Source organism: Rhinopithecus roxellana, chromosome 8 (assembly GCF_007565055.1).
Source record: "Rhinopithecus roxellana isolate Shanxi Qingling chromosome 8, ASM756505v1, whole genome shotgun sequence".
In the NCBI taxonomy this organism is placed as follows: domain Eukaryota; kingdom Metazoa; phylum Chordata; class Mammalia; order Primates; family Cercopithecidae; genus Rhinopithecus; species Rhinopithecus roxellana.
The window spans coordinates 41838253-41863040 of NC_044556.1; the positions used below are offsets into that span (position 1 = coordinate 41838253).

At 53.5% G+C, this 24788-nt stretch overlaps 3 protein-coding genes across 13 annotated transcripts; 1 reads left to right on the forward strand and 2 right to left on the reverse strand.

Moving 5' to 3' along the window:
• Positions 1 to 1409: 1409 nt before the first annotated feature.
• RUSC1 (RUN and SH3 domain containing 1) lies at positions 1410 to 11724 on the reverse strand. Of its 7 annotated transcripts, XM_010359664.2 has the most exons (11): positions 11589 to 11724; positions 9444 to 10895; positions 8762 to 9172; positions 7623 to 7721; positions 7386 to 7462; positions 7085 to 7259; positions 6903 to 7008; positions 6664 to 6710; positions 5426 to 5978; positions 3949 to 4074; positions 1410 to 2117 (listed from the first exon to the last, which is right to left on the reverse strand). In XM_010359664.2, exons 2-11 carry the CDS (start codon positions 10807 to 10809, stop codon positions 1949 to 1951), a joined length of 3129 nt encoding a protein of 1042 aa, XP_010357966.2. In that variant the 5' UTR covers positions 10810 to 10895; positions 11589 to 11724; the 3' UTR covers positions 1410 to 1948. The 7 variants fall into 7 exon arrangements, 6 of the variants coding, with proteins under 6 accessions (XP_010357966.2, XP_030791422.1, XP_030791425.1 ...); XR_004058716.1 differs by lacking the exon at positions 6903 to 7008; XM_030935562.1 differs by lacking the exon at positions 8762 to 9172.
• LOC104659590 (putative uncharacterized protein RUSC1-AS1) lies at positions 11092 to 11987 on the forward strand. Its single transcript, XM_030934910.1, is given in 2 exon segments — positions 11092 to 11611; positions 11614 to 11987. Coding segments are annotated over 2 exon segments (894 nt in total).
• On the reverse strand, positions 11933 to 23825 carry FDPS (farnesyl diphosphate synthase). 5 transcript variants are annotated; one of them, XM_010359657.2, is made up of 11 exons: positions 23608 to 23737; positions 22620 to 22832; positions 22379 to 22541; positions 19883 to 20023; positions 14575 to 14655; positions 14307 to 14429; positions 13844 to 13932; positions 13679 to 13751; positions 12921 to 12998; positions 12681 to 12815; positions 11933 to 12189 (listed from the first exon to the last, which is right to left on the reverse strand). In XM_010359657.2, the coding sequence occupies exons 2-11, from the start codon at positions 22793 to 22795 to the stop codon at positions 11989 to 11991; spliced, it is 1260 nt and encodes a 419-aa protein (XP_010357959.1). In that variant the 5' UTR covers positions 22796 to 22832; positions 23608 to 23737; the 3' UTR covers positions 11933 to 11988. The 5 variants fall into 5 exon arrangements, with proteins under 5 accessions (XP_010357959.1, XP_010357958.1, XP_010357960.1 ...); XM_010359656.2 differs by having other exon boundaries at positions 23497 to 23614; XM_010359658.1 differs by lacking the exon at positions 22620 to 22832 and having other exon boundaries at positions 23608 to 23825.
• Positions 23826 to 24788: the final 963 nt, after the last annotated feature.

Below are 24788 nucleotides of genomic sequence, written 5' to 3' on the forward strand. Positions count from 1 at the left end.
CCCCGACGCTTTTCTTTAATTTTTGACCTTTGGAACTATTGCAATTGTTCTATTCTAGATCATATATATATATATATATATATATATATATATATGTATATATATATATATATATTTTTTTTTTTTTTTTTTTTTTTTTTTTTTTTGAGAGGGATGCCCTTTCTCTGTCTTACAGGCTGGAGTGTAGTGGAGTGCTATGGTGCAATCAAAACTCACTGCAGCCTTGAACTCCTAGGTTCAAGTGATCCTCCCACCTCAGCTTCCCAAAGTAGCTGGGACGACAGGTGATTGCCACCACTCCCAGGTTTTTTTTTAATAGACTGTCTTGCTATACTGCCTGACCACAAGCAGTCCTCCCACATCAGCCTCCCAAAGTGCTGGGACTACAGGCATGAGCCGCCACACCCGGCCTCTATTTTACTTGGAACTTTTTGTTGTTGTTGTCAGGTGCCTGGGTTACTTGGAATTATATCATCAAAAAGTGATAGATACTAAGTAGAAAAAATGGAGACATTTCTTTTTTTGTTTGTTTGTTTGTTTGTTTGGAGACAGAGTGCAGTGGCGCGATCTCGGCTTACTGCAAGCTTCACCTCCTGGGTTCACACCATTCTCCTGCCTCAGCCTCCCATGTAGCTGGAACTACAGGCGCCTGCCACGATGCCCCGCTAATTTTTTTGTATTTTTAGTAGAGATGGGGTTTCACTGTGTTAGCCAGGATGGTCTTTATCTCCTGACCTCGTCATCTGCCCACCTTGGCTTCCCAAAGTGCTGGGATTATAGGTGTGAGCCACCGCGCCTGGCTAGTAGAACAAATGGTGACATTTCTTACAACTCTTTGTTGTTGTTTTGAAACAGGTTCTCACTTTGTCACCCAGGCTGGAATGCAGTGGCACAATCTCAGCTCACTGCAGCTTCGACCTCCACAGCTCAAAGGATCCTCCTGCCTCAGCCCTCCAACTAGCTGGGACCACAGGCATGTGTCACCACACCTGGCTAATTTTTTGTAGAGACGGGGTTTTGCCATGTTGCCAAGGATGGTTTCGAACTCCTGAGCTCAAGTGATCTGTTTGCCTCAGCCTCTCAAAGTGCTGGGATTACAGGTGTGAGCCACTGTGCCCAGTGCAAATCTTTAATCCTTCCCTTCACCTCAGATATGAAGTACAATTTCAAGGGCTAAGTCTTCTCTCCTCCCCCATATTTATGCAGGCTCCTATCCTGTTAGTCTAGCTAAACAGAGAAAGTCATACAGTAGAGAAGCACTTGTAAGATTCAGGAACCAGTGAGGGACTACTTCTCTATTCAGGGAGCATTAAGAACGAAAAGAAACATCTGCCTTATGCCTCCCGTAGGAGGTCCTTTTTCTCCTCCCCCATAGCCTATGTCCTGAAACCCACAGTGAAAGACACACATTCAACTCCCATACTTTATTGGGACAAAAGAGGAAGGATGCAAATCATCACCACAGGCCCACCCACCAGGGGTGTCCAGGCTTCAGCACCTAGTACAGCATGAGTACATTATCAATACAGACAACGTGGGAGGGGTGGAGTGAGGAAGAGTCCATACACAGGAAGGAGACTAGAGGTCCTTCTAGGCTTGGGGGCTGAGGCATGTATTGTACTGGCACAGTCCACTTATGGATGAAGAAGGAGGTCTAGATTTCCATTTTGCAGATAGATAGGAAGGAAGACATTCCCTTATACAGATGGGAAAAAGGAAAGGGATTTCCTGGAGGGCAATTCCCTTTTTATATATTTGGAAGAAGAGCAGATTTCACCTTACAGGTGGGTATAGGAGGGAAGAAGGAAAGTTTATTTTAAACATTAGCAGAAATGTGGGAAGAAATGTCATTTTGCAGACAGGGAAAATGCTTCTGGGATGGTGTTCACGGGCCATTCCATTCCCAGGTGACAGGAAGGAGACACATACGCAGGAAAGGATCCCAGGGCTACAGAACAAGGGAGGTATACCCCACAGGCACCAGACCCTCCACGCCATCCCGCCCACAGCGGAGCCAGTCCTCATCCACTGTGGTAATGACACGCAGCACTTCCCCACGCCGGAAGCTCAACTGGTCAGGTCTTGCAGCAGTATGATCACAGAGAGCCCGAACTGCCCTGAGGGGAGCCAGAGGAAGATACTGGGATGAAGTGAGGTAGGGGTGCCCAGCTGTCCCCAGGTGTCACCTCTAGAGTGCCTTTGTTGGTTTGGCTCAGTGAACATTGACTGGGCTCTGGAAGGGACTTGAGAACCATTCATCAACATGGTGGTTCTATCTGGGGCCCCAGCCTTCTCCTGAGTGCCAGACCCACTCCAGCTGCTTATTTGACACTATTTGCACTTCTCTCTGATGCTTCAAATTCAACATAGGCAAACGAAATGACTCACCCTCAAAACCAGTCCCTCCTCATGTCGCCTACAGTGGTAAACAGCACCACTTTCTACCCACATTTGCTCCTGGTAAAAACCTGGGCATCTCACTCCATACATCCAATCCATCACCAAAACCTGTTTGGTGTTTCGATCTCCTACTACTCCATCTACTCTTTTTATTTATTTATTTATTTTTTGAGACAGAGTCTCTCTCTGTTCCCCAGGCTGGAGTGCAGTGCTGTGATCTCGGCAGCCTCCGCCTCCTGGGTTCAAGCAATTTTCCTGCCTCAGCCTCCCGAGTAGCTGGGACTACAGGTGCCCACCACCACCACGCCTGGCTAATTTTTGTATTTTTAGTAGAGACGAGGTTTCACCATGTTGACCAGGCTGGTCTTGAATTCCTGACTTCAGGTGATCCACCGCGCCCAGCTGCCAAATGCTCTTATAAAATGTTTAGTGACCAGGTGTGGTGGCTCCCACCTGTAATCCCAGCACTTTGGGAGGCTGAGGTGGGCAGATCACTTGAGGCCAGGAGTTTAAGACCAGCCTGGACAACACGGCGAAACCCTGTCTCTAGTAAAGTTACAAAAATTAGCCAGACATGGTGGCAGGCGCCTATAATCCCAGCTACTCTGGAGGCTGAGGCAGGAGAATCCCTTGAGCCCAGGAGACGAGGTTGCAGTGAGCTGAAATCATGCCACTACACTCCAGCCTGGGCGAGAATGAGACTCTGTCTCAAAAAAAAATTATGTTTAGTCTCTGTAACTATAAAAAAGGTATTGCATCGTATCCTCTTTTTATAGAAAGAATCCTGGCCGGGCACAGTGGCTCACGCCTCTAATCCCAGTACTTTGGGAGGCTGAGGCGGGCGGATCTCCTGAGGTCAGGAGTTCTAGACCAGCCTGGGCAACACGGTGAAACCCTGTCTCTACTAAAAATGCAAAAATTGGCCGGGCACAGTGGCTCATGCCTATAATCCCAGCACTTTGGGAGGCCAAGGCAGGCGGATCACAAGGTCAGGAGATCAAGACCATCCTGGCCAACATGGTGAAACCCCCTTCTCTACTAAAAATACAAAAATTAGCTGGGCGTGGCAGCACGTGCCTGTAATCCCAGCTACTCAGGAGGCTTAGCAGGAGAATTGCTTGAACCCAAGAGGCGGAGATTGCAGTGAGCCCAGATCGCCTCACTGTACTCCAGCTTGGCGACAGAGCTAGACTCCGTCTCAAAAAAGAAAAAAACAAAGCTGGGTGTGGTGGCGGGCACCTGTAGTCCCAGCTACTCGGTAGGCTGAGACAGGAGAACCCAGGATGGGGAGGTTGCAGTGAGCCGAGATCATACCCCTGCACTCCAGCCTGAGCGACAGAGCAAGACTCTGTCTCCAAAAAAATAAAAAAAAATAAAGAATCCAAGGCTCAGACAAATGAGTGACACATCGATAATAAACAGAAAAGCTGCAATGCACACTAAGCATGGTCTTATTTTAAAGCCCAGGTTTTTTTTACACTACCTCCCATCCATGCTGTGATAGCATATATGGTTACACACTAGTGCATCCTCCCCAGTCCTCCTTACCTATGGGTTTGCACCATGCTGGGCGCTGAGGCCTCAAGCTCCTGAGGAGAAGGCGTCTCAGGAGGTGCCCCCCGCTTCACAAGAGCCAACACACTCACTGTCGGGGGCAGCCAGCTAGATGGTCTCCTAAAAGAAGGGACATAGGGTCACAGCTCAACCCACCTCCAGAAAACCCAAAGAACCCTGGGGTTTGGAGGCAGGGAGAGGCTAAGGGGCTTAATTGTGGTTCAAAAGAGGTCAGGGGTTAGTCACTGCTGAGGGCAGACTGTTTTTTTTTTTTTTTTTTTTTTTTTTTTTTTTTTTTTTTGAGACGGAGTCTGGCTCTATCGCCCGGGCTGGAGTGCAGTGGCCGGATCTCAGCTCACTGCAAGCTCCGTCTCCCGGGTTTACGCCATTCTCCTGCCTCAGCCTCCCGAGTAGCTGGGACTACAGGCGCCCATCACCTCGCCCGGCTAGTTTTTTGTATTTTTTAGTAGAGACGGGGTTTCACCGTGTTAGCCAGGATGGTTTCGATCCCCTGACCTCGTGATCCGCCCGCCTCGGCCTCCCAAAGTGCTGGGATTACAGGCTTGAGCCACCGCGCCCGGCCAGAGGGCAGACTGTTAATTATTAGATACAGGCATTTTCAGGCTGATGAGGGAGATGACAACAAAAGTCCACAACACCACAAATCACAAGGAACCTATGGACCCAGCAGGGTCTAGAGAGGCTCAGAACGAAAGGGAGCTAGAGAACATCTCAAGCCATTAAAGAACCACCAGTTATTGAGGCCTGGAGCAGGGATTCGCAATTTTGTTTGTTTGTTTGGAGAGAAGACAGGGTCTCGCTTTGTCACCCAGGCTGGAATGCAGCAGTGTGATTACAGCTCACTGCAGCCTCGACCTCCTAGGCTCAAGCTGCCCTGCCACCTCAGCCTCCTAGAGTAGCTGGGACTCCCACCAGGTGTGTGCCACCGTGCCCAGCTAATTTTTGTATTTTTCTATAGAGACAGGGTTTTACCATGTTGCCCAGGCTGTTTTTCATTTTTCTAAAGGACCAGATAGTAAATACAGTTGACCCTTGAACAAAGCAGGTTTGAAATGCGCAAGTTCACCTATATGCAGGTTTTTTCCAACTGAACAGAAAATACTATATTCTCAGGATGTAATACCCACATATACTGAGGGCTATCTTTTCCTATACATCAACTATAGGACTTGAGTATGTCAGATTTTAGTGTATGTGAGGGTCCTAGAACCAATTCCCCACATGTACCTAGGGATAACTATATTTTTGGACCTAGGACCAAGAGGGAAAATTGAGATCATTATATAGGCACTTAATATAACCATTAAAATGTAACCATTTTTAGCTCATGGCTGTAGAAAAACAGACTGCCAACCTCTGCCCTAAAGGATCATCACTATAGAGTTTCAAATGAGGCCACTGGGAGATCTGAGAGTCAGAAGGTCATAGAAAGGACAAGGTACCCCATTACCTGGACTTTAGGGCTCCACTCTCATTTTCTGTGGGGCCCCCAGGCACTCCAAATAGTCTTCCCAACCAGAGGCCCCTGCCTGGTGCCATTTCATCTGTGGGCAGGGGTCTCTCCTGTGCACCTTCTTCAGCTGCAGTCCCATGATGCCCCGGTGCCCATCGGGAAAGAGGAAAGCCCTCAGTACCCCCAGAGGCATAGACCCGGGAGGCCTGGGTCAGCTGCTCCCACCAGCTCCCTGGTGTGGGAAGGTTTGGAGAGTCTGAGGGGTCTGGAGCAGCTTCCTTGGAAGTCCCCCGAAGGCTCTGGGCCAGCCGGCCCCCCAAGTGCAGCATGGCTTGCATAGTCTGCTGCAGAGCCGGAGGCGGGCCTGGAGGGGCAGGCGCCTGAGGCGGGCCCAGGGGCAGGTGGTGGTGGTGCTCAAAGAGCAGGTCCAGGTGGAAGGTGAGCACCGACAAAGGCTGCAGCAGGAGCAGCAGCTCTGTGGACAGGGAGGGACAGCCACCATGGGCCAGGGAGAAGAATCCTGTTGGCAGGTACAGGAGGGAGAGCAGGCCTGGAAAAGAGCAGGCCAACATCAGCTTCTGCCCTGGACCTAGTTCCAGAGGACCCCCCAGAGCAGCCCACCAGTCAGCACACATCCTCCCAGGCCTCACTCAGCTGGACACTGGGGCAGAGAGGAGGAAGGATGTAGTGAGCTATAGGACTGACATCCCTGCCTGCGTGGAACCTAGCCCAAATAGGAAGACACACACAGCAAGTGGTGACAAGTAACTGAGTGACAGTACAAAGGCTACAGAGGAAGAGGACAGGAGAGCCATAGAAGCACATACAAAATGGTGTGGGGGTTGGCCTAGTCTGAGGGTAGAGGTAAGGCCTCACTGGGGAAGGACTCAAAGGATGAATGACAGTTCATGAGGAAGCAGGAGGGGCAGGAGGTAGAGGAATAACATAAGCAGGTCCCTGGAGCAGGAAGGGCCAGGCAGGAAGACTGTTGGCAAGACCAGAGAAAGCCCTGGCCTCCAAGGCAGGGGAAGAGGGCAGAGGCCAGACAGCCAAGGCTTTGGGTCTTTCATCCTATGGGCGATGGGCCTCCTTAGAAGGTTTTAATTAGAAGAGTAATAAGATCGGAGATCTGGATTAATGGCATTCTGGCACCAGTGGGAACCAGCAGGAGAGAACCCTTTCCTTCCCATCCTCCCAGCCCATCAGCCCCATCCTCTCCCATCTGAACCTCTGACCTGCATCTTCCTGGAGACTGGAAAACCACAGCTCCAACTGCTTGGTGCTGGGGGAGAAAAGAGGGAATGGAAGTTCAGGGAGGTGGAGGACTCCAGTCCTCTCTGGGTGGAGGATGGGAGATGAGATTGGAAGGAAGGGGGGCCTTCTCTGGGGACATGAGGTACTACTACTGTGTCCCACTCATGATGCTCTTGCAGTCCCAGGTCGTGGGAAGGGCACTGGGAAGAAGGCAACTCACTTGAGAAGGCCCAGGATAAAGGCATGGAAGCGGCTACGGCTGCTGCTCAGCGGGGCTAGACGGCTGACCTGGCTATACAGGGTTCCAAGGGAGCGGGTGCTGGAGCCTGAGAACGTGGGGTGCAGTCAGCCAAGCCCGGCCCAGCCCTGCGCACTGCCGGGTCCCACGCCCTCCTGGCTCACCTGGCTTCACCGACGCCTCCACCACGCTCCAGGGGCTGCTCCTGCGCTGCCCGGTGATGAGGTCCTTCCGGAAAGGCTTCAGCCCGTCCGCCACCAGGGCATGGAGGGCCGGGCAGAGGGTGGTCAGCACCAGGTGCCCCACATCCGGGCTCAGCCGGCTATCACCCAACTGGGCCTGGAGGCGGCGCGATGCGGATGGGTCCAGAGATCCCTCCAGCCACCTCCCGCCAACCGTTCCCGCACCCACCGCGGAGCTCCATTACTCTCCTCATCCCAACACCCTCCCTCCAGCCACCTTCACCTTCTGCACCAAGTTCCGGGCGGCCCCGAAATGCGAGATGATTTTATCCACGGAGGCGCTGACGGCTATCAGGAGACCTGGGAGGGAAGGGAAAGGGAAGACCCTAGGAAGCCGCGCCCCTACCCAGGCTTGCCCGAGGGGCGTGGAGAGACTGCCTTCGGACAGCCTGAGAGAGCAGGGCCGGGGGCGAGGGGCAGTTCATTTGGAAGCGCGGGGTCGGGAGTCAGGGTGCTCTACCTTTCTTCTGCTCCTGCAGCTGACCAGTCCCACTCTGGGCTTCTGCCATCCACAGCCGCTGGGCTCCGGGGACACCGGCGAAGGACCACGAACTACGGACTGGCGTAAGGGAAGAAGGGCGCGGTGACACTTACCAAGGGTTATTCCGAGGACTCCGGGCTTCCACACAAGTTGTCTCCGGCGGGTCTCCCCGAAGGGGCTTGGGGAGAGGAGGCGCAGGGCCGCCTGGAGCACGGGGTAGCTCGACCCGAGCCCCGGAGTGAAATCCCGCACACTTCCCGGCACTCGCTGTCCCCCAGCCCCATCCCGGTTCCCGGTGCCCTCCCTCAGGGCACAGCCCCCACCTCCAGGATCCCGGAAATCCGGGAGCGAGACAGCAGCGCTCACCTCCCGCCTGCCCCGCTAGGGCCTGTAGGGCGGGAGAGGACAGGGCGCGGGGAGTGAGGTGCAGCCCTGCGCACCGCCCCGGGGCCCAGTCCAGCCCGCGGAGCCCTGGGGAGCACGTGGGCGGCATGGACCAATGGAAAGACAGACAGAGGGGAAAGGGAGGAGACGCAGGGAGGCGAGACCCGAGGATTGGGAGGCTGGAAGGCGCCGGAAAGGGGAAACCCGGGTTCCGCAGCAGTCTTTCGGTGGAGGGTGCCCTCTTCATCCCGCATGGGACTGGACTCGCGGAGAGGGCGTGGCCAGAACCTCTAGTGCCAATGAGCTCCCGGGAGCTTCACCCTCCACCCCTCCCGAGCAAGGTGGGGGGACAGGCCCGAGATGCACAGGCCAAGGAATTCCACGGAAGGTGTGACCCAAAGTCCCTAACAACAGACTCGCTGGGACCCCCTAGACTTGGCATGGAGGCTGGGTAAACCCGTGTCCATTATGCCCAGGCGGGTCTGGAGGGAGAGGGGACCGGGCCACGGAGCAGGAAAGGCAACAACTTCCCCCCTCCAGCACTAGGAACGGGGCCAGATTCCCCAAAACCGACGAACTTGCTTGGAGTCGGCCGAAACTGAAGGGCGGGACCAAGCTGGGCAACCCCAGAAAAAAAGCGAAAATGGGGCCGGGCGATAGTGGGAGGGGCCTTGGAGTGGGCGGGGCGACCCGCCTGAGGCGTGGCCCGCGGGGCTTGCCCGGGTCCGTCTTACGTAGCCTGGGCGGAGGCGATGGGCTCCTGGTCCAGCGAGGGGCCTTCGGCGGACGAGGTTGCGGTGGCAGCGGGGGGGCGGGTACCTGGCGGGGTGGGGGAGCCGCGGCGGGGAAGGTGCTACTTCTGGGAAAGAGCGGGGACAGCAGCAGTGCCAGCTCGGGGCTGGCCAGGCAGGGCAAGGCTCCCCGAGTCGGAGGCGAATAGGCTCCCACTGGGGACAGGCGGACGGGCAGCAGCTGCTCCTCTGGGGGGCTCGGCGCCCCCAGCAGCCGCAGCCCGGCGCCGGGCCACCCGGCCAGAGGAGCCAGGAGCAGAGACCCAGCTGCGCCTGCGCCCCCACCCTCCAACAGGGGGCGCCCGTCGGCCGAGAACCGGAAAACCAGGGGCCGAGGGAGCAGGAGGGGACCGGCTGCAGGCGGGATTGGCGGGGCCAGGCGCAGAGGGAAGGAGGGCAGCGGGATGGGCAGCCAGGCAAGGAGGGGCGGGAAGAAGAGGGAGCAAAGAGTTAGTCCCGTAACCCAGTGACCCACCCAGTTTCCCTTTCCCGGAGCGCTCCCTGGTAGAAGGGGCGGGGAGGATGGGTGACACAGAATGGAGGGAAGACAGGGGGCCGGATTGGAAGCCTAGGAGGCGTGAGCGGCCGAAGCCCAGCCCTCCTCCCGCTTCTTGCGATCTCTTACCCTCCAGGCCGGCCTGCGCGCCCGGCTTTCCCGGCTCCTTCGCGGCTGGGGCCTCCTCGCCAGCCGCTGGGCTGACAGCCTGGCCCTCCTCGGACTGCCCCTCCGCTATGGGCTGCAGTCCGGGTCGGTTCTTCTTCCTTCGGGGAGGGACAGGCGGGGGTGGGGGCCGGGGAGGGACCAAAGCCCAGCCAGCTGGGGGGTCTCGAGGCGGGACTGGCGGGGGTGGGGCCCGGCTTCGGGACCGGAGTTCCTTGAAGGTGGTGACTTCCCGAGGAGGTGCCGAGGAGCCGCCCAGCGACCCCGAAGGGGGCAGCTCGGTGTCGGGCGAGAAGACTATGAGCCAGTCACTGCGATCTTTCTTGGCCTGCGGGACGAGGGGCAGCCCTGGGCCCCGCTTGCGCTTCTGGGCCAGCTCGTGGAAGGACGTGATTGTCCGGTGGGGCACCGGCTCCTCGCTGACGTCACTTCTCCATCCTCCATCAATTTCCCCTGCATCTGTTTTCGAGCCAGAATCAGTTATTCTTGTGTTGGTTTTCCAACCAGAGTCGAATTTTTCAGGTTCATTTTTCCAGCTAGAGTTAACATTCCCGTTGTTTTTCCAACCAGTGTTATTGTTTTCTGTGGTTTTCCATTCAGCTTTAGTTTTCTCTGTGTCAATTTTCCAAATTGGGTTAATCTTCCAACTGGGCTCCGTTTTCCCAGCGTCGATTTTCCCATCATCCGCCTCTAAGAGCTCAGAAGTAGGGAGATCCTGCTCCGCGCTCTCATCCTCTTCCTCCAAGCCTGGGGAAGGGAGGTCCTGGCAGGTGGTCAGGGCGTTGCAGTTCGAGTCCAGGCCAGGATCGGGTGAAGAAGAAGCTCTGGAGCAGGAATCAGGAGAGCAGCAGAAGCTGTCCGGTGAGCAGGTGCCAGGGCCTGCTGAAGCCAGTGGGGAACCCTGCTCCAGGGGGATGATACTGGGCTGAGGGTGGGCATCCTCATCACCAGGGAGGTCCCGCAAGTAGACTGAGACAGGGGACTCATCGGGGCTAAGATCTGAGCAGGAGCTGAGCGAGGAAGAGCAGCCTGGGTCTGAGGGAGAGGCAGCCCCCTCTTCCTCCTGTGATGGGTCCTGCCGGTTTTCTAGGCCCGGACCGTGCTCCTGGCAGCACCGGCAGGGCACAGCTGGGCTGTTGGAATTGGCGTCCACCAGGGTGCCACTGCAGGGTCCCCTGCTCTCCTTGCCCCCAGTGTCTCCTGGGGGAGGGGATGTGCTCAAGGGCCCTTCCCGTAGCTCAGGACGGCGGGACAAGTGCAGGCCCAGGGAGACGTGCTGGAGGTGGATGTGATTGAGGTTGCAGAGTAAAGCTCTCTGAGGAGACAGCATGGTGCCAGCGGCGATGGGATGGCTTCTAGAGAACCAGGAGGGTAGGGTCTCCTACATCCACCTACCTGGCAACCACAGATGCAGACCTAGAAGACAGGGGTGGCGAAGCGCAGCCAGTGAGGACAGGAGCTGCGGGAAGGACACCGAGGTGACTGACGACAGCAGCAGGCCTGAAGGCTCTGGCTGCTTTGGAAGATATTTCAATGAGAGCAAATCGCAATCGACTGGCCATTAGTTTCCACTGCAGTGTTTGCAGGTGGAGTCAAATGTAACCCCCCGGGAATGGAGCCAGGAGGGTCAGAGAACGCGGCTGCGCTCTGGATTTCCGAAGGGGGGCGGGGGCCTGGAAGAGGTCCGGGCCCAGAATGGACCTCCGGGTCCCTGCTGCCGCAATCTGGCCCTGCCCTCCTGCCTACCCCTTACTTCCAGAGGAAGGGACCCAGGGAGACCCACCCAGATGCCCTGAAAGGAGGCAGGGGATGGGGGTGGGGCGATATGCAGAGTTTGCCTGGTGAATGCAGGAAAGGGGTGGGAGCTGGAGAGGAAAAGGATGGAGCAGCCGTCAGCTTGTCAACTCCGTATCTGCTGGCTGCCTCGGCCAGGCTCCAGCCTGAGCCCTCGCCCCTCGGAACAGCGGTATGTCCATTCTCTCCGCATTCGTCTCCATCGTTCAGTCACCACCGCACCCCTTCTCTATTCATTTCTCCTGCTCCCTTGTCCTGCCCCGCCCCTTGTGCCCTGGTCCATCAGTCTACACCCATGGGCCGAGCCCTCCTCACCAGGGTCCTCCTGGAACCGCTCCGGCTTGTCCGCGGCTCCCACGGTCCCCGCCCGGCGGGGCACAGAGCGGGAGGGGAGGGGCACTAGCACAACCCACTCTGCGCAGCGCATCTGCACCCCTTCGCGCATGGGCGTGGCGTAGCTCAGACCCGCCCCCAGCGCTTAGCGTCTTGTGTCACCCACCTAGCGGGTTTGATATATCCCAAGCTTTTGGCCCCGAGTGGGCCCTGATGCAAAGGCCCCTGGGTCCTGCTTCCGTGCAGCGAGTCCTCCCAGCACCCCACCCCGCACATTCTGGAAAGAGCCAGACTCTAGCTGCGCCAAGCAAGAACAGAACCACAAGAAGGTTACACAATTATTTATTGAGAGCCTCCTCTCCCCGCCCTTGCAACCTCTAGGTCACTTTTTCCGCTTGTAGATTTTGCGCGCAAGCCCCAGAAAGATGGCTGGGGGCAGGGGCGCTGCGTACTGTTCAATGAGAGCCATAATGTGGCTGTAACTGTCTTCCTCATATTGCAAGAACACAGCCTGCAGATCCAGCTCCTCATATAGTGCCTTCACCCGGGCCACTTTCTCAGCCTCCTTCTGCCCGTAATTTTCCTAAAAGGGGTTGGAAGACAGGAAAACGGGCTTGGCCTTCCCCAGAGCCTCCAGGACCTCTCCACTCCCCTCAATCTCATATTTCAGAACATCTCCAAAGCCACCCACTCCTTTCCTCCCTCCAATGTTCAAGTGTCTCCAGGTGGCTAAGATCCCAAGCTTCCCTTCCCTATCCCAAATATTCCCTACATATTGCCTCAGACCAGGTGTCCTCTACTCCAGGGTTTCTCAACCTTGGCACTATTGAAATTTGGGACCAGATAATCCTGTCTGGGGGAGCTGTTCTGTGTGCTACATGTTTGGCAACATCTTTGGCTCCTGCCAACTAGATGTCTGTACCACATGCACACACACAGAGTTGTGATGACGATGACAAAAAATGTCTGCTGACATTGCCAAATGTCCCCTCGGGAGAAAAACTGCCTCCAATTGAGAACCACTGCTCTATCCCTTTCCCCTAGCTCAGGGACCCACCACCCTCTCTCAGGCACCTTCAGGATCTGGTACTGTTCCGGAGTGGCCCGTTGCAGACACTGAACCACCAGCCAGCTGCATTTGTTGTCCTGGATGTCAGTGCCAACTTTGCCGGTCACACTGGGGTCCCCAAAGAGGTCAAGGTAATCATCCTGGGCGGGGAGGGGGAAGGCAGCAAAGGAGGAAGGATGAGGTTCCTAGGCAGAGGAGGAGTGAAGCTGGTGCCTGTTCTCTGCTACTGCCTCCTGCCTTCCTACCTGAATCTGAAAGAACTCTCCCATCTCCAGCAGGATCTTCTTGGCATTGGCATGCTCCTTCTCACCATCAATTCCTGCCTATAGGGAAAGGTGGGTTAATAAGCCAAACCCCAGAGGTGCCTGCATCTTCCTGGCTGCTTCCTCCCATGGGGTCTTGCCCTACTGCAGCCCCAAATCTCTCCTCTCTCTTCAGACATCTTGGCTTCCCTGACCTAGACAGTCCTGACTGATGGTCCAACCTCAATCCCACTTATTTTTGGCTAGGACTTTCAGGGAGTCATAAAAGAGATGAATCCATTCTAGAGGTGCACAGCCTGTCTTCCCTCACAAATGTCAGTCCCCAAGTCATTCTGATCCATCTTCCTAATATTTTTGCCACCTCCAACTTCTTTCAAGATGAAAAGGAAATGTAGAGAAGCAAGGTCAGGGTAGACAGTTAATCCCACTGACTGCCTTTAATCCATTCTTTTCCCTCTCAACGTGGTTGATCTCCTCCGCACTCCTATCCATACTCAGATGCAGGATATACTGTTCCCCTATTAAGTTCTAAGCACTTTCATATCCCTTGCTTTGCTTAATCTTTACAGTCCTGTGAAGTAGGAATTTTATCCCCAGTTGAGGAAGAGACTCAGTGAGACTGACTTGCTCAAGGTCACACAGCCTTTCACCAGGGGTAGCAGTGTTCACGTTTTCTGCTCCATGCCTTCCTGTCCAAAAGCCCCCATTAGCAGAGGAGAGGGGTGAGGAGGCTCACTCACCATGTACATGGCTGCAGCTATAGGAAGGTAGAAGGAGTAGAAAGCTGTCTTGTACTTGACAATAGATTTATACCTGAGTAGGGGGAGAAGAGAAACTCCTCAGGAGGGCAACGCGCATCCTGAGCCCTACCTCGCTGTCCAGACATGGTTCGCACTGTCACTCACCTCTTTTCAGTGAATCTGCCAAGATCCACATTGCCCTGGGGGGCTGTGATGAGGTCCAGGGTCTGCCCAATCTCAGTCTGATAGGAACTCTAAGGAAGACAAAGACGGCCCATGAGCCAGGCTTTCTCAAGATATATGAAACCCTGGTATCCTGAGCCCAACATCCCATATCAGCTGACAACTGGGCAGAATCAGAAAGGCAACAGAAGGGGAGAAAGCCCCAAAACTCAAGGCCTATATTCACATACACCGGCCTTTATCACCCTTTCTTCCAATTACACAGGGACAGAGAAGCCCCTTCTTGCCACTACCACCACCCCACTTCCCAACTCCCTTCCTCGCTTTCTTTCCCTTCCAGGCACCCTGCAATCCTGTACCCTGAAACCAGCTAGATGAGCATGTCCTATAAAGGCCAAGGCTACCATGGGCACCCTCTGGGCATTGGGCCCTGTCTGCAGCACACCTGCAGGAAGAGCTCGATCAGGTTCAGGTAATAGGGCTGCTCCCGGCAATAGAGCTTCAGCAGGCGGTAGATACATGCTTCCAGGAGGACAGCATCATTGATGGCATCCAAACCCACACCCGGCTATCATGACAGAGAAAAACAAGCAATCAATCTCTAGTCTCGGTTCATACTAAGAGCCATCATCCCAACACCTCAACCAGGCCATATATACCACCTCCCTGTGGCCTGTCCCCATACCCACTGCTACTTTCCTGCCCACCATTACCTTCTGATACCAGCAGATCTGTCCACGGCGGGTGAGGGATGAATCCATGATGTCATCTGTCACCAGGAAGAAAGCTTGCAGCTAGGAAGAGTGGAATAAGACCTGCAGGGCTCATTACTGTTCCTTCTATCAGCAACAGAGCTGCTACTTTATATCTATATCTGTATATAGTTTTGCTTTTTTTTTTCGGTGGGGGACAGAGTATCACCATTATCCAGTGCAGTGGTGCAATCACGGCTCACTGTAGCCTCTACCTCCCAGGCTCAAGTGATCTTCCCACTTCAGCTTCCTGAGTACCTGAGACCACAGGCACACAACACATGCCTGACTTTTTTTTTTTTTTTTTTTTCAATTTATTTTTTGTAGAGACAGGGTCCTACTATGTTGCTCAGGCTGGTTTTGAACTCCTGGGTTCAAATGATCCTCCTGCCTCAGCCTCCCAAAGTACTGGGATTACAGGCATGAGGCACCCGGCCACAGCTGCTGCTTTTGATAGTCTCTATGAGCTGGGAAAGTCAGGATGGGGAGGCGGAAGACTTCTGTGCTCTGGAGACTTGGAAAGTGATATAACCTGTTTGGCTCAGACTCCTCGCCTATAAAATGGAACTAAAACACTCTTGTTTTAGGTAAGAAACTAGAACAGATCTTTGACATCTCTAATGAGCCCTAGATTAGGCCTGGTATCAGGGAGATTAGGAAACACCTTCATATACCGTACTCTATTCTTGCCAAACACCTCAATGAATGCTTCAAGTAAGATTTATTCACACGGCCGGGCGCGGTGACTCAAGCCTGTAATCCCAGCACTTTGGGAGGCCGAGACGGGCGGATCACGAGGTCAGGAGATCGAGACCATCCTGGCTAACACGGTGAAACCCCGTCTCTACTAAAAAAATACAAAAAACTAGCCGGGCGAGGTGGCGGGTGCCTGTAGTCCCAGCTACTTGGGAGGCTGAGGCAGGAGAACGGTGTGAACCTGGGGATTGAAGCTTGCAGTGAGCCGAGATCGCACCACTGCACTCCAGCCTAGGCGACAGAGCAAGACTCCGTCTCAAAAAAAAAAAAAAAAAAAAAGATTTATTCACGCAATTGACTTTACATTACTTCCTAAATAAAAGAAGGTTATTCCCACATTGCCCCCAGCACTGTGTTTGAACACCCCGATGACCAGGAACACAGACTTACCTAAAGGAGCTCCTCAGCAGTGCAGGTTAATCAGGTGGAACTGAAATCTGACTTTGACCTATGAGTCTTAGACATCTTTAAACATTTTTAAACACTAATTTTAACTAAGGGCTTACTCTTCTGAGTGCCCATCTGAAGGTACCTGAACGTGTCGGGTTTCCCACTAGACCATGAACTCCTTGGAAGCAGGGACAGTAACTTCTCCCTCTTAGCATTTACAGAGCCTAGCACACCACTAGGCCTGGAGTGAGAGTCTCCTAAACACTTGTCTGACAAAGAAATTAAAGAATAAAACACTCTAACATTCTCTGTGATACTTCCTGCAGTCAGTCATACTATATGTTTTGGTTCCTTAAATAGCTTTTCTCTCTTTTTTTTTTTTTTTTTGAGATAGAGTCTCACTCTGTTGCCCAGGCTGGAATGCAATGGAGCCATGTGGGCTCACTGCAAGTTCCTCCTCCCAGATTCAAGTGATTTTCCTGCCTCAGCCTCCCAAGTAGCTGGGACTACAGGCGCCCGCCACCACCAACTGCTAGCCTGGCTAATTTCTGTATTTTCATTCAGTAGAGATGGGGTTTTGCCACGTTGGCCAGGTTGGTCTTGAACTCCTGACCTCAAGTGATCTGCCTCCCAAAGTGCTGGGATTACAGGCATGAGCCACCGTGCCTGGCCTAATTTTGTATTTTTAGTAGAGCTGGGGTTCCTCCATGTTGGTCAGGCTGGTCTCGAACTCCCGACCTCAGGTGATCCACCTGCCTCAGCCTCCCAAAGTGTTGGGATTACAGGCATGAGCCACTACACTTGGCCTAGAAGACATGGTTTTTAAGACTTCATCCCATCCTAATCCTGTGTGCTATAGTCGATCCACATTGCAAAGGAAGCATGCAACACCGCCTGCCAGAACCCAGCATGGGCCGTGGGGAAAGGACCGTTGCAACAATCACTGCTACTGTTATAGGCAGAGTCCTCAGGGAAGGAGGTATCCATCTGCACCTTTACCTCTGACCTAACCCCAGAAGAGTAGCGTGGAGGTCCTGAGCTTTCCACATCGAAGGCACATGTTTAATTGACTCTGTGTTTATTTGGAGTACCATGGTTTCCCTGAAGCCACCCATTCACGGCCTCTCCCAAGGGTGACTGCAAGGACAATCTCATTTTGGCCACCACCACTCAACCATGATGGTCTCCAAGAGAATTAATTCCATGGCCTCCCCACATTTCCTCTGCCTCCTAGCACTGATTCTTAACCCCACCAGCACTTTCTATTTATTAGGGAAAATTAAAAAAAAAAAAAAAAACCCAGGCCAGGCACAGTGGCTCACACCCGTTATCCCAGTACTTTGGGAGGCCGAGGCAGGCAGATCACTTGAGCCTAGGAGTTCAAGACCAGCCTGGGCAACATAGTGAGACTCCATCTCTACAAAACAAACTATTAAAAAAGCCGGGCATGGTGGCGGGCACCTGCAATCTCAGCTACTTGAGAGGCTGAGGTGGAAGGATGGCTTCAGCCCAGGAGGTCGAGGCTACAGTACGCCATGACTGCAGCACTGCACTCCAACCTGGGCAACAGAGCAAGACTGCAAGACTCTGTCTCTAAAAAAAAAATTGAGACCAGGCACGGTGGCTCACACCTGTAATCCCAACACTTTAGGAGGCCGAGATGGGCAGATCACTTGATGCCACAAGTTCAAGACCAGCCTCAGCAACATGGCGAAACCTAGTCTCTAAAAAAAAAGAAAATTAGCCAGGTAGAGGCTCCCTCTTGTAGTCTCAGCTACTTGGGAGGTTGAGGTGGTGGGAGGGTGGCTTTTGCTCCGGAGGCAGAGATTCCAGTGAGCCAAGATCCTGCCACTGCACTCCAGCCTGGGTAACAGAGTGAGACTCTGAATCAAAAAAAATAATAATAAATTAAAAATTTTTAAAAACGCCGGGTGCGGTGGCTCACGCCTATAATCCCAGCACTTTGGGAGGCCGAGGCAGGTGGGTCATGAAGTCAGGAGATCGAGACCATCCTGGCTAACACAGTGAAACCCCATCTCTACTAAAAAAAATACAAAAAAATTAGCCAGGCACGGTGGCGGGCACATGTAGTCCCAGCTACTCGGGAGGCTGAGGCAGGAGAATGGCGTGAACCCGGGAGGCAGAGCTTGCAGTGAGCCGAGTTTGCGCCACTGCACTCCAGCCTGGGAAACAGAGCGACACTCCGTCTTAGGAAAAAAAAAATTTTTTTAAACTTACAGGTGAACCTAGGGTGCTGCCAGGGTTAAGAACTGATTCTAAGCCAGGCACAGTGGCTCACACCTGTAACATCTGTAATCCCAGCACTTCGGGAGGGCGAGGCAGATGGTCGGGAGTTCCAGACCAGCCTGACCAATATGGTGAAACCCCGTCTCTACTAAAAATACAAAAATTAGCCAGGCATGGTGACAGGCACCTGTAATCCCAGCTGCTTAGAAGACTGAGGCAGGAGAATTGCTTGAACCTGGGAGACGGAGGTTGCAGTGAGCTGAGATGGTGCCACTGCACTGCAGTCTAGGCAATAGAGCAAGATTCCGTCTCAAAAAAATAACGAACTGATTCTACCAGTCAACCACTGGCCCCTCAAGGTCTTGCTTCCCTTGGCCCCCATAGCTTGGCTCCTCTGCTCTGCCCTCATCCTCCTTCCCTTCCGCCCTTGCCTATCATCTCCATATTTTGAATCCCTCAGCCCCTCAGCATCCCTGTCATCCAGGGGCCTCTCCCTGGATGCCATGGGCCTATTACCTCCTTAGAAGCAAATCTCTATTCCCCAGACCCATCTATCTCCCTGACAAGTTCCAGACTGGAATTTCCACCGCCCACGGGACAGGCAGATCCACCTGCTCCACCCATACCAAGAACGTACCGGTGCTGACTGTGGTCAGCACGTCTTCCCTTGAGCCAGCTGCTCCTCTCAGCCAGGAACTCAGCATCATCATCACTCACCAAGTTCTGTATGCTCTTCCCTTTTGGGCTCACTGCCACCCTCCTTGGGCATGGCACCCCTCCCAGAACCTAGTCCCCCTACCACTAATGAAAGCTTTAGGCCATGCCAGCAAATCGATACCTTCAAGACCAAGATGAACTGGTATAGAAGACGAGGGGATGTGGGGATTGGAGCAAACCAGAGAAAGCACACAGGAGAACACATGCCGTCTTGGGGAAGTTACATCCACTCAGCTTCAGCCAATTGTTGCTATGCGGAAACATGGACCCAAATCTTACAATTTCCCAAGCCATGCTAGAAATCTAGGTTTTAGTATGAAATCTCTTTGTTAAATTTAGGAGACTTAATTGTAAAACATTTTCAAAAAACTATCAGTGAACTGCCAGTTTTCAATCTCTGCTTCTGAATAGCCATTGGAAGTCCTCTGTCACTTTTTCTTTTTTTTTTTTTGAGACAGAGTTTCACTGTTGTTGCCCAGGTTGGAGTGCAATGGTGCAATCTCAGCTCACCGCAACCTCCGCCTCCCAGGTTCAAGCGATTCTCCTGCCTCAGCCTCCCAAATAGCTAGGATTACAGGCATGCGCCACCATATCCAGCTAACTTTGTATTTTTAGTAGAGATGAGGTTTCTCCATGTTGGTCAGGCTGGTCTTAAACTCCAGAACTCAGGTGATCCGCCCCCCTTGGCCTCCCAAAGTGCTGGGATTTCCGGAACTCAGGTGGTCCGCCCCACTGGGCCTCCCAAAGTGCTGGGATTGCAGGCGTAAGCCACCATGCCCAGCCTCCTCTGTCACTTTTATAGCCATCCTCTGCTCAAAGGAAAGAGCTGACACCTCCCTGCCCAGTCTCAAGGCCCCAGTCCACACTGTCTACAACTATCCTCTGCTCAAAGGAAAGAGCTGACACCTCCCTGCCCAGTCTCAAGGCCCCAGTCCACACTGTCTACAACTATCTACAGCCATCTTCATACCTAATGCCAAAAGAGGCTCCCCACATTAGTTAACCCTTGGAGTGATTCACTCTAAATTTGGCCATAGAACACTAGAGACAAAGAAACACAAACACAACCCAGAAATAAGTTTCAGGCTCATCCCTCCCTTTCCCACCCAAGTCACCACCACTGCAGGAAACTTCCACTCCCTTCCCCTACCCCTCTCACCAGTTCCACACACCAGCCTACAGTCCAGGCCCGCTGGAGACTATCAGCATCCTGTTTCCTTGGCTCCACCAGCTCCCGGAACGCTACTACCACCGTCAAACCCCGGTGATACTTGCCACCAATGGCATTGTACTCCAGGACCTGGAGGGCAAGGGAAGAGGGACAGGGTATCAGGGTACATACAGAAGCTACTGTGAGTTTTCTCCTTGCTGTCTCCCATTTCCAACCACCCCCTAACTTTATCCTCCACAGCCCCAACTCCTCTTCAAGAAGCCTCTGGAATTGCTACTGTCTTTACTCCTTTTCCAAATTTCTGGAGCAAAGCTAGAAGAAGTCCCAGTGCCCAGGTACATTCTTTCTGCATGGTCTACCCTAGTAAATTTATTTATTTATTTATTTATTATTTTATTTTATTTTATTTTTTTAAGACGAAGTCTCACTCTGCTGCCCAGGCTGGAGTGCAGTGGCACGATCTTGGCTCACTGTAACCTCCGTCTCCTGGGTTCATGCAATTCTCCTGCCTCAGCCTCTCGAGTAGCTGGGATTACAGGTACCCACCACCATGCCCATCTAGTTTTTGTATTTTTAGTAGAGACAGGGTTTCACCATGTTGGCCAGGCTTGTTTCGAACTACTGACCTCAAGTCATCCACCTGCCTCAGCCTCCCAATAAATTTAAAACCTCCATAGTGCAGATTAAATGCTGCTCCCAAGCCCAAACAGGGCTTGAGCCCACGGAAAACTCAGTACACGCTATAGGGATGACTGGCTTGTTCAGTTCCCTCCCCAGGTTCCTTCCCCATCCCCACCTCTCCTAGACTTCCCCTTCCCAACCCATCCCTACTTTTCCAACCACCTCTGCCTACCCAGAGTTCAACCCTCCTGCAAATGATAAGCCTCCTTCACTATATTAAGACAAAACCTGGCCGGGCGTGGTGGCTCAAGCCTGTAATCCCAGCACTTTGGGAGGCCGAGACGGGCGGATCACGAGGTCAGGAGATCGAGACCATCCTGGCTAACACGGTGAAACCCCATCTCTACTAAAAAATACAAAAAAACTAGCCGGGCGAGGTGGCGGGCACCTGTAGTCCCAGCTACTCGGGAGGCTGAGGCAGGAGAATGGCGTAAACCTGGGAGGCGGAGCTTGCAGCGAGCTGAGATCCGGCCACTGCACTCCAGCCTGGGTGACTGAGCAAGACTCCGTCTCAAAAAAAAAAAGACAAAACCTCTCCAAAGTCGGCCAAGAGACAGCTTACAGGGGACCCAAGCTGTGGGATCCATCTCCCACTCCTCCAGTGGTGTCCCCTCTTGCATCTCACTTTACCTTCTGCTGCCCTGCTCTCAATCAGACCTAACTAACAGGGAAGACTTCATCTCGCTATGTCACTCAGGCTGGAGTGTAGTGGCGCAATCGCAGCTCACTGCAACCTCCACCTCCCAGGTTCAAGCGATTCTCCTGTCTCACCCTCCTGAGTAGCTGGGACTACATGTGCGCGCCTACTACGCCTGGCTAATTTTTGTATTTTTAGTAGAGACGGGGTTTCACCATGTTGACCAGGCTGGTCTCGAACTCCTGACCTCATGATCCCCCCGCCTCAGCCTCCCAAAGTCCTGGGATTACAGGCATGAGCCACCATGCTAGGCCAAGACTCTCTTTTAATCCCCATCCCAGTATAGGCAAAGCTCCCCTTTCCCTTGATTCCCCTCAGATATATGAGATAGACAGCATTTATAAAAAGAATTTTAATAGATACTCCAGAATCAACAGGAAAAAAATTGGCAAGTATCACAGCAATAGTTCATGTCCTAGAATAAGGGTTTCTAATGATACAATAACTTTCTCAGGCCCCAGGGAGATAGGACAATATCAGACTGTCTTCCTCCCAGGTCTCTGCCAAGGTATCAGCTTCTGATTTCAGGACACAAAATCTAAGACTTGCCAGGTTCAAGGCCTCCACCCCCAAGCAAAGCAGTTTGGATGACTTTTGGATCAGAGCCAAAAGTCAGGTTTACGGACTGAGTAAGTATACTTGCCCAGGCCCCAACCTCTCCAGAGCAGACTCGAGTCCCTCAAGTAAACGCTTTCTCGGCCAGGCGCGGTGGCTCATGCCTGTAATCCTAGCACTTTGGGAGGCCGAGGTGGGTGGATCACCTGAGGTCAGGAGTTCAAGACCAGCCTGACCAACACGGTGAAACCCCATCTCTACTAAAAATACAAAAATTTGCTGGGTGTGGTGGCACACGCCTATAATCCCAGCTAGTCGGAAGGCTGAGGCAGGAGAATCGCTTGAACCTGGGAGGTGGAGGTAGCAGTAAGCCGAGATCGCACCATTGCACTCCAGCCTGGGTGACAGAGCGAGGCTCTGTCTCAGGGAGAAAAAAAAAAAAAAAGCTTTCTCTCACATCTGTCAAAAGTCCCTCATAAGCCACAGGTGAATCCCACATATACAGAGCAACCGAACCAAAGGCTCACTCCCCCAAGTCATGAATCCCTCACCTCCTTGAGCCGGGCGATAGCATCTCCTGTCTCTGGGTGCCCCATCTCATCCTCAGTCAGCACCCTAACGATCTGGGAGAAGTGCTGAACAAAATCTTGCTTTTCTTGGGCATAAACATCTGATTTCTGGTCTCCGTTCATTCTGAGGGAGGAGCAAAGGGCTCTGAGTAGAAGGAAAAACAAGTCAGAAACCTGATCAGCTGATCCCCTCCCCAAGGCCCCTCACCCCAACCACACTCACCGAGGTTCCTCTGTCCACGCTTGGCACCAGCAGCGGGCACTGTGCCAGGCCAGGACTGGGTACCCGTGCACCAGGGAGGGCCGCCGTAGGGAACCCAGCCACCTCTCCCGGGGTGCCCAGTAGGGGGCTGGCAGCAGGAAGACCCCCACAGATCTCAACCAGCGGGACAGGGGCATCCTGGGAGTGGCATAGGGAGGGGGCGCCAAGCACTCCCTGCAGGAGCAAGCACCAAAGGCAGAGGCATGGTGGCCGCTACCCAGATAACTCCCACCCCAGCCTTAGCCCAGAGTGCCCCTCCCTCTTGTGGAATGTGCTTGGGGACAACAACAAGGATATGCAGGGAACAAAAAGTATGGCTGGGTGACGGAGACCCAACAAATCGCCACTTACAATAAACAGGCTAGAACTCAGTGCCTTCAAGACGGCGTGCACAAGGCTGGGTAAGGAGGTGGTACAGAGTACAGGATTAGGGGCTGAAAGGACCCTTAAGTCATCCTATTTTACACAAGCCAAACTGAGGCTCTAGGTGGTAGGAAGATAGTAGAGGCAAAGCCAAATCTAGAACCCAGGTCTCCCCTGGGCAATGGAGAGGGGTGCCCAGGGTCTGAGTTACGCCCCAAGGAGGGGAGAAGCACTGGGGTGAGAACCCATAGGTGCTGCGTCCATATTGTCCGGGGTGCTGGAACCGCGCATCCCAAGCCTCACAGGAATCGCTAGGACTGAGCAGACAGGCTCGCAGCAACTCTGGACGGGAGAGAAGGGCTCGCAGCAAAGGAGTAAACCAGGGTCCGGGAATATTGGCGGTTCCAGAAAAACATAAGGACAGAGTTTGGAAGTCTCCGCACCCCCCGAAGACCAGCCAGTCTAGCCCACCGACCTTCAAAACGGACACAACAGGCTGGCCTTCTGATGCCTCACAGTATCGTTACAGAAGTAAGGCCTGGTATCGGCCCCCTTCCTCCAAGGCCCAGCACACATACTCTCTCACCTGTTCCCAGATGCGGATTCCTGCTCCGTTCCGCTAATTGGCGGGTACTCCTGAAAGCAGAATCCGCTCCGCGCTCGGCTCTCTGGATCGAGTAGTTCCCGCTCTCCCCAAGTTATGGGTGGAAATGTATAATTAGACTACAACTCCCAGAGTGCCCGCGGGAGGGACCGATAACGCGATCCTGCGTGGCCTGGCTGGGTGGAGACGAGCCGCGCTGATTGGCTGCTGGCCCTCGTGTGAGCATGGCGCACGGTGACGGACGACCAATGGAAGGGCTGAAGTCTAGAGGTCTAGGCTGGAGGCATCAGTGCCGGAAGCGAGCCAGGCTGGGAACGCCCCCGCTGTGGCTCTGGCCGCCTCTTACTCAACTTCAGTTTTCATTATCTTCCTGGGCAGCTGATTGGCACGTTAGTAAAACGCAACAGAACTAGCTTTCTCACTTATTAGTTCTCTAACTTTAGGCAAATCATTTAACATCTCTGATCCTCAGTGAACTTCCTTGAGATTAGCTTACCTCATTTGTTGAATGAGGGTGGTAATACCACGAGGTAATGTGTGTAAAGTGCTTTAAGGGCTTAAGAAAAATGAGTCTTGGGCCGGGCACGGTGGCTCACGCCTGTAATCCCAGCACTTTGGGAGGCCGAGGCGGGTAGATCGTGAGGTCAGGAGTTCGAGACCAGCCTGACCAATGTGGTGAAACCCCTGTCTCTCCTAAAAATACAAAAAAAAAAAAAAATTTAGTCGGGTGGCGCGCGCCTGTAATCCCAGCTACTCAGGAGGGCTGAGGCAGGAGAATCGCTTCAACCCGGGAGGCGGAGGTTGCAGTGAGCCGAGATCACACCACTCCACCCCAGCCTGGACTACAGAGCAAGACTTCGTCTCAAAAAAAAAAAAAAAAAAAAATTAGCCCGGCGCCATGGCGGGCACCTGTAACCACAGCTACAGGGAGGCTGAAGCAGGAAAATCGCTTGAACCCAGAAGGCGGAGGTTGCAGTGAGCACACCACTGCGCTCTAGCTGGCTACACTCTAGCTGGGGGGACACAGCAAAACTCCGTATCAAAAAAAAAAAAAAAAAAAAAAAAGATGAGTCTTGGCCTGGCACAGTGGCTCATGGGCTCACACCTGTAATCCCAGCACTTTGGGAGGCCGAGCCGGGCGGATCACCTGAGATCAGGAATCT